This window comes from Medicago truncatula, chromosome 7 (assembly GCF_003473485.1).
Source record: "Medicago truncatula cultivar Jemalong A17 chromosome 7, MtrunA17r5.0-ANR, whole genome shotgun sequence".
Taxonomy (NCBI): Eukaryota; Viridiplantae; Streptophyta; class Magnoliopsida; order Fabales; family Fabaceae; genus Medicago; species Medicago truncatula.
In genome coordinates this window covers 45727650-45737132 of record NC_053048.1, presented here as the reverse complement: position 1 = coordinate 45737132, position 9483 = coordinate 45727650, and the positions used below count along the sequence as shown (strand labels likewise).

Sequence of the window (9483 nt, the reverse complement as noted above, 5' to 3'; positions counted from 1 at the left end):
CACTTAATATATATTTTAGAGGAGTGATAAGAACCTCGTTTCAACACTCTTTATAACCAAAAAAATATTTGTACTATTACACTCTTTATTCATTTTTCCAGCTCCTCCTCCCTTTTCATATCCGCCTGGATTTCAAAATTCAGTCAAAAATATGATTCGAAGACCATTTTGTTTTAAAAATAATCTATAATTTTATCCTTAAGTAAATAAATAAATTTGGTGGCAATTTTTTTGTTACAAAAGAGGACAAACAGAGAGAAAAAAACTATGAAGTTTAAAAAACACATTTAAGCAAATAAGCTCCATAAATATCATAAAAGAAGAACATTTGAAGCTCATTATGTATGACGAGTCTACAAAACATGCAAATATAATTAACCCATAAGAATGTTAAAGTTTGCAAGTCAATAAACACTTCTATTTCTTTCGTGTTAAGGATTGTTGATTCCTACATGCCACCTCAATTTTAGTATTTTAAGATACGGTGAGCCAAAATAAGGTATTCCATTGAACTTAAAATAATCAAATCATTTTCATCAAGATGTTCCCTGAGTCACTTTCACTATAAGATGAGAAGAAATAAAATTCTCTAAGTCATGTTCAAGCCCATGTATAGTACCCACTTCTGAGCATGTAAGACACCACAAACTCTAATAAATCTAGTATATATATTCCTTAATCCTTCTACCATCTGAATAAAAAAAAAAAAAGAATGCGACAACCAACAATATCTCCTCTATTCTTGTACACATCTTCACTATTTGAGCTTGATCCAATCTTCGACCTCTTCAAACCTATGTGAATAGTGTCCTTCTACCGAGGACTCTATGAAGAGGCTCTAAATTCCGGTCTCCGATATCTTTGACAAATTAGTACTTCAAAGTTTTATTCACCCACTCTTAGGCCCCGTTTGGATAAACAACTTATATAGATGCTTATAGCATTAGGGCTTATAACATTAGAGCTTACATCATAAGCTCTTATACTTGATAAGCTATTTATGTTTGGATATGTACACTAAAAAGTACTTACATAAATTGAAGTGTTTGGATGTGACATTGCATAAGCAATTATCGAAATTTTAAATATTTTTAATTTAAGAAAAAAATCAAAGAATCGAACCACAATTATCAAGATTTTTTTTTATAAAATTAATCAAGATGTAAAAAACAATATTATAATATATTCATTATAATTATATATATATATAGTATAATCAATATTTGTCCTTAAAAAAATATCAATATTCATATAAGACAAAATTAACATTCGAGGTGTAAATAAATAGTCTAAACATCATTATACACAAGTATAATAATATATGATAAGCTTTCTTTTAAAAAAAAGTATAATAATATAAATATAAACTTGAGAAATTATGATTGTAAACTTACCATATATATATAGATATTAATGTACAGTTTGTTACCAAAAAAAGACAAGTTAAGTTTGTTTTTTTTATTCAGTTTTATTTTGTTACGTAACAAAAAAAAAAAAAATCATCCTTAAAAAAAATCTTAGTTACGTGTGTTACTTTAGTAAGATAAGTATATAGCAATTTTGTTACTCATGCACAACCAAAGATAACTAACATTATAATTAAAATATATGTTTTTTTTTCTAAAAACAAAAAAATAAAATAAAAATATATGTTTTGAAAAAGTGGATCCAGAGATAATCGAAGGAGGTTACATAAATTCATAAGCTCCTTCTTAAGCCGGAGGGTAAGCTGAAAATTTATGCTTATTAAAATATGGCATAAACAGCTTATGAAACTATGATAAACTATTTTTATTTATTTACCCAAACACCTTTAAAAAAAATTATGGGAGTAGATAAACCCACATAAGCTCAAAATAAGTCGATCCAAACGAGCCTTAATGAGTTTTTGAATAAGTTCTAAAAGTTTTCACTACATGATTTGAGGAAATTTTACCATGCACCCTTACAATCATACTTTCACCACTACATGATTTTATCACAGTGCAATTTTAGTAATATTTGAGATTCATCTCAATCCCTTCTTTTGAATTCCGTTTAATGTAATTCATACTCATTATATCTTTTCCTAACTTCAATTTTGATTTTTTTTTTTTTTTTTTTTAGTTTTAAGCTTTTGGAGGTTGTGATTTGTTTTTGTGTGCAATTGGGAAGGATTGGAATCAATAGATATTGGTTGCCAAAATTCGGAAAAGTTTTTTACGTGATGCAAATTCTAAAAAATTTGGAACTATATTCTGATGGGGTGAATGGGTGTAATTTTTTAAAAAGCTAAAATTGTCATTTTTGTTGGTTTGTAGGGTGTGAGTATAATTGTTGGGGTATAGGGTATAATTTCCATGATTTGATATATGTTTCAACTTTCAATATTAATTTACGATAATTGTGCTTTAAATTTGTACATTTATTTACGCGTTTTCAAATTAACAAGTATTTTTGTAAACAAAAAAAAAAATTAACAAGTATATTATGTAAAAAAAAAAAAAGGCTTAAGTGCAATTTTGCCCCCCCCCCCCCCAATTTTAAAACTCGAAATTTCACCCCCCTGTTTTAAATTTCCAGGATTTTACCCCTAATCAAATTTAAACTAATTTATGCTGATGTGGCGGTGCTACGTGGATTTTAAAATATTATCTTATTATCCACCTAATTAAATATTTAAATTAAATATTTTTTTATTACAAAATTTTGAATAACCTTTTTTAAAAAAATCGGAAAAAACTAAAATAATACCATAAAATGCAGAAAAATTCTTATAAAACAGGAATTATAATTTTTTGTTTTATAATTCCTGAAAAAACTAATAATTCTTTGTTCAGAAAAAAATTAAAAATTAAGCTTTCTTTCGCTGATTTGAGTCATAACAAAAATTACATTTTTTTCTTCCATTGGATTAGAAGAATAGATATTGAGCCAATTCATTTTGGGACCGACTTCAAGTGTTTCTTGTCTATGAATTCTTTTTGCAGCTGTGCATGACAACTTAAGTGATAATTCTAAGTATTTTAACACACTGTTTGCCTTTTCTTTTGCAAAATTAACTGTCATGGTTTTGAGGCTGAAATATTGCTCTCATATTCATTTATTTCCCTTTTTCTTGGGTTATTATATGTGGAAAAGCACAATATGGTTGTGAATGAAACCAGTGATAAAAAAAAAAAAACTAAAAATTATTCTGAAAAACCAGTAATTTTTTGTTTTATAATTCCTGTTTTTCTCATAATTTTTTCTGCATTTTATGGTATTTTTTTAGTTTTTTTCCGATTTTTTTTAAAAAAGTTATTCAAAATTTTGTAATAAAAAAATATTTAATTTAAATATTTAATTAGATGGATAATAAGATAATATTTTAAAATCCACATAGCACCACCACATCAGCATAAATTAGTTTAAATTTGATTAGGGGGTAAAATTCTGAAAAACGTAAAACATAAGGGGTAAAATTCTGAGTTTTAAAATAGGGGGGTAAAATTCCGTTTGAGTCAAAATAAGGGGGGCGAAAATGCACTTAAACAAGTATTGCAAGTATTATTCTGTCAAAAAAAAAGTATTTAAAGGTATTACAATTCTAAATTTTTATGAAATTAAAACCATAAATTAAAATATGTGTCGGTATTTAAACTCTAGTTAATAGATAAATTAAATATGGAGACTTTTCCATTTATACTTAATTAAAATATAAATAATTATTGAAAAATGCTATATAATCGTATTTGTTTAACTCATTTGGGGTTGACCTAGTGGTTGACTTGAGATCTTTGAGTTTGTTTTTCCAGAAGTCTCACGTTTGATTCCTTTTAGTGCCAATTTCGGTGGACCAAGTGTACCGCGAGCTTGCTCTGACTTTAAACGGAATCCCTGCAAATGGACGGTGATATTGGTCCTCTCGAATTAGTCAATTCTTGGATCGGATATCGAATTTTAAAAATAAAAAAAAAATGGAATTTGTTTAGTGGGGGCACTCTACTTCAGGCACTGTAAGGAATTGGATATTAATAGTATTAGTAGTACAAATAATAATTGTTCTAGGGGTCTACAATTCCACTTTTAAGGCGTCTGTGTTGGATTTATTGATCAACTAGTTCATAAAAAACAAATTCATTTTAATTACATCTGTGCGGGACAGGGTATCCTCGCACCTAATATTAATAATATGGCCTACAACCTTCACAATCATTCATTAGTATATTGAAATTAAACTATTATTATTGAATTTTTTTTTTCTTCAGGAAATTATTGAAATGGTTTAATACCTGGAGTTTAAATAGCATCGATATTTGAGGTTTTGTACGGAAGAAAATCATATAGTACTAAGTTTTCTGTCAAAAAAAGTTTATTTTTTAACAAGTTCTGTCAAAAAAAGTTACCAGTAGTACTAATTAAAAATACGTAGGAACTTCTTAACGCATGATGCTATATGTTAATTAAATTAAATGGTATAATTGAAAAATTATGCTCGTTTTTGAGAAGTTAAAAAATATACTTAATAGTATTATATAAAAACTGATAAATAATAGTCATTTTAGGATGGTTTTTCATAGATATAATACTTATAATAGAATGTAGAGACCAACAGTGAATTGATCCAAATGGTAAAGAACTTATATTTCTTAAGTATGTGGTTAGTGATTTGATTACTGATTGATGCAATGTATATGAAAAAACTGCTGTCGGTGGAAACTTTATATTAAATATTCAAAAAGAGAGAAAATAGAATAGAAGGGGTGTTTTAGATTTTTTTTCATCAACAACTCATTAATTTAGATTATTTCAGCATAATTCTGATTTATTTGCTTAAATTAAAATTTGCTCATCCCTACCTAATTGAATGAAGCAAAGTCAAGTCAAGTCAAGTTCCATCGACGTGCATTTATGCATTTTGGCAACAAAAAAAAAACAAAAAATTGTACAATATCGGTGAAGATAAATTATGTGGGGATTGGCGGCATGTGATGTGCACATAACATTAAACATATATTCTAATGTTTAGGTGGTAGTATATTTCTTATATCGATCTCTTTATTTTATATTATATAGTAATAAACAATGTTATTTAAAAAAATATAGTAAACAAAGTGTATTAGGTATACACTTTTGTATAACTTTTTTTTTTTGCTTGTAAAAAAAGGTATACAAAATTAATATTTTTGTTTTTTAAGAGTTCCATACAAATAAGACAAATGATTACAGTCTACTATTGTATTTTTCGATAACTTTTACACGGTTAGTTATCTTTTTAATTAACTGACAAACTATATAAAATCCATTATCCTTGAACAAGAAATAAATTTCATTATCGTGTGCAATACATCATATTTTTCCTAAAACATATATATAATTTCATACTTTGTAAAGTTTTTCTTTCCTTTACAGAACAACAGTGCAAAATAAAAAAATTCAAGAATGAGGTAATGATGATGACGATGAAGGAAGATGAGGAATATTCTTATAGAACATTTATCCTGTAATCATGAATTAAGAATTCAAAATTGATGAAAAATTCCAAAAGCTAGAAAACTAGGCAAAATATAAAATAAAAAAGCTAATAAGTTAAGCTCAATAGTTGGTCCAGATATTCAGCACCCAAATCCTCAAAAACAAACAAATTTTGAGAATTAATATTGGTCTCAATCTGAATTTGATCACTATGATATTCACTTTTGATTCTCTTTGTACTTACCTTATTGGACTTTTTTCTCATGCTATGTTTTCTTTTGAGTGCCAATACAGGTGAAGTGCCTTCATCCAAAGGCTTAGAATTACTAGCCATTTCTTTAAGTGATTCTCTCACTACTTCTTCAGGAAAATTCAACACTGCCAATGAACCTCTTGTTGAAAAAGCTGCTTGATCATAAGCTAAAGCAGCTGCTTCGGCCGTGTCGAATGTTCCAATCCACACTCTAACACCTTTTCTTGTTGAATCTCTTATCTCCGCGGCAAATTTTCCCCATGGCCTAGTTCTTACTCCTCTAAATGCTCTTTTCTTACTTTCCTTAATCGGCGGCGGTGGAGGTGGTGATGATGTTTGTGTCTCTTTGATCACTTGTTTATAAGTGGTATTTGATGAAACTTCTAGTGGTTCATTGCTTAGTACGGATCCAGAAGAGTTTGATTCCGTTGATGATAATGATCCAGAAGAGTTTGAGTAGTTGTTGACATCACTAAAGAAGTTAACAAAATCTTCTTCTAGTTCCCAAGAGAAATTATTAGGGAAGTACATAAGGTTTTGATTTTGGTTTTGGAAGAGAAGAGAATCAAAATCCATTTTTGGACACAATACTCAATAAATTCTTTTTATCACTTGGCACTTTCTAATTCTATATATGGTTTTTTTCCTTTTATAGTGAAACAACTAATTGTGGTTGTGGTGAGTCTAAAGTTAGAATGTAGATATTTGGGGGCTTGGCTCATTTATATACCCATTGAATTGAAGGGGAAACAAAACGACCAAAAAGATTGAGAAATGGATGAATATTCATTTGAATTAAAAAATAATATAGTACAAATTTGGCTGTGGTTCAAAGGAAGGTCATAGAGGATGTCTTTGAATATTTTTATGATCTTCTTATCAAAGAATGGACCTAACGCCTAAATTTAAATCTCTAGTTGAATATCCTTCTAATTTCTTTGGTAAAATTAAAATGAGTAAATGCATAGTTTAATTAAGGCACGTGAGTCAAACTTTTGAGCAACGTGGGCAACTCCTAATGGGACATGTAAGATTGAACCATTGAATTTGAACCAAGTAGGCGACTGCTGTGCTGGAAAATTATACTCTTTTACAAATTTTCAAATTTTGGCTATTGTCAGAGTTTTTATTCAAAACCTTTTGATATATTTCTTGTCATTCTTTTCAAAGATTTTTAATTACAGAATTCACATACTATATATGTATATAGCTCATTAAGTTCTTAAACATGTGACTTATGAAATCAAATGTCACTGTATTTTATTTTTATTTTGTCAAGTAATTTAATGATGAAAAAATTATCTTTTAAGATGAATAAGTGAGAAGTCAAATGTTTGAATTTCACTCCTTATATATAAAACAATATGAGCTAAACTCATCGGGACGTCAATGCACCTTTTTTAAATATAATTGAGTTGTGTTATTTGAATATTCATACATGTGACAATCAAAATTTTACAAAGTAAATAAGGTAGTGGCACAAAAACCAAAACAATAGAGAGAGAAAGTAAAAAGATAATTTGGGTATAAAAGAGAAAGTTGTCACAAAAGTTGTAAAAAATGATTGTTCAAATATCATTTCTCAATATAATTTGCATTTACAAGACATTTTTAATGTGCTTTAAATTAATTATATTTACCTCTCAAAAAAATTAATTATATATATTTTTTTCTAGAAGTTTAGAATTTTTTTAATGTTTTATTTTAGTTTTAATAATTAATAAAAAAAACTAATTTTATTAGACTTTATTTGGCAAGAACAAAAGCTAGTTTATAGATTTTAAAAAAAAAATATCTATAATAAACAGATCCTTAATCCCCCAACGTCCACTTACAAGGGTCGTTTAAAGCTAAATTATAACTCGTATGAACTTAGCACACAAAAATTGGCATATGACGAAATCAAACTTAACATCTTAAGAGAAGCACATTGAAATATCCCAAACCGACACCACTAGACCAACTCAAATGAGTTAAATTGGATTTCCTTTAGAGGATAAAGTTGAAGTTAATAATCACTTGAGTTGACATGGTGGTGTTGACTTGGTATCTTGAAGTGTGCCCCTCCTCAAAGTCTTAGGTACGATTCTCCCTTGACTTGGTAAGGAAGAATATTTATGCCTCCAGACGGGTAATCAAAACATCGCACCAAGATGACGGACAACTAATTATTGTTGTTCTTAGATGACTAAATCACAGACAAAACACAAAAGAAAAATCAAATTTCTATAAAAAAGAGAAAAAAAAAATTGATTTAGAAGGGTAATTTTGCATTCTAAAACATCTGAAATATTTTTTTTTTCTAACAAAATATAGTAATTTCATTAAATTATTATTAGAAAGACCTCTTAATCTTAAAGTCCGCCTTATATTATACTAATATATCTTGAGCCAATCATGCATGGTGATGGATAGTCTTGCATCGATGTCAAATTGGAGTATGCGACCGCTACATAGTGGTGAAATTTAAAAAGGTGAATTTGGCTTAAGGTTTCTATTTCTTCAGCAATCTTAAGTGGACGAAAGTTTATTTTATGAAATAATGTGTATATAGAGATGTCAATTACGCAGAAGGCTGCTTGATTGATCCATCTTGGACACTCAAAACAATTTGCATGAATTATTGTAGAAGATATATAGATGTCACTCTCAACTTAGCTTGATTCATAGGAATGATATGCAGTGTATTAACGAATTTGAGACCTCCGGATTAGCTGATTATGCAATCAATCAGTTGTTGATCATATTGCTCACGTTTCATTTTTGTATTTTAGAGTTGATATATGCAAAGTTGAAACCGAAAATAATATCCAATTTTAATACCGCAATTCAAACTATATGAGTAAAAATAAACAATGTGAGTAAATTGAATATCGTGTGTGATTCCCCAAATACCGTAAATTTGAAGAGAAAAATACCACCCACAAGATGTGTCAAAAGACTCCAGAAAAATCGAATACAATCTCCTAAAAGCGCTAATGTAAAGCAAAATCAAAACATTTCACCAACAGCAAGAGAAAAAAGAGCTACATTTATATGGAGACTTCTACGGTACACCTTATAAATTGAGGTGTACTGGTACTCCTACTTCAAAAATTTATAATTTTACGATTATTTTATGAAATAAAGAATTATTTATAACACTTACGTAAAGGAGAGCCTATTTTTTTATATATATAAAAAATCTAAAAGTTCCTCTTTTTTTTTCTCCTTCAAGAGCAACTATTGTAGTACAAATTAAGACCTTGTATTTATCCTTCCTAAACAAAAAGACTTTGTATTTGTCCAAAAATATTATAAAATTAAAATTATAAAATTAAAACTTTGTATTGCTGTCGATCATTTGTGCCAAATACACTAGTCTGTCATTTTCATAACTCCCAGCAGGGGAGACTAGTGCACAGTGGTTATTTCTTTTTTGAGACAGTGGAATTTTTTTCATCACTTACATTGCACGTCTATGAATAACTTTGATCATTAATATTTTATTTTAGGCTTAATTACACTTTTGGTCCTCGTGTTTTGGCCTACTCACGAAATTGGTCCTGCCCTTTTAAAACAGAACAAAACGGTCCTTCCATTATCATTTTTGTTGCATTTTTCGTCCTACCTCCTATTTTCAAACTCCAGAAACGCAGAGAAATGATAGTTTTAGGCGGTTTTAGACCTGCCCCTATGCTCAACCATGAAATCAACAAGGAATTAAGCATGTGGGCACAAAGAATCTATTCTATTCAGCACACTGACCAAAAAAACCCTAATTTAAAACATCTTAGAAATTATGGTTTTTTCGG

General features: G+C 28.6%; 1 protein-coding gene across 1 annotated transcript; it reads right to left on the bottom strand.

Annotated features, from left to right (window-relative positions):
- Positions 1–5269: 5269 nt before the first annotated feature.
- LOC25499253 (ethylene-response factor C3) lies at positions 5270–6558 on the bottom strand. The gene has a single exon (XM_013594435.3). It carries the CDS (start codon positions 6263–6265, stop codon positions 5543–5545), a length of 723 nt encoding a protein of 240 aa, XP_013449889.1. The 5' UTR covers positions 6266–6558; the 3' UTR covers positions 5270–5542.
- Positions 6559–9483: the final 2925 nt, after the last annotated feature.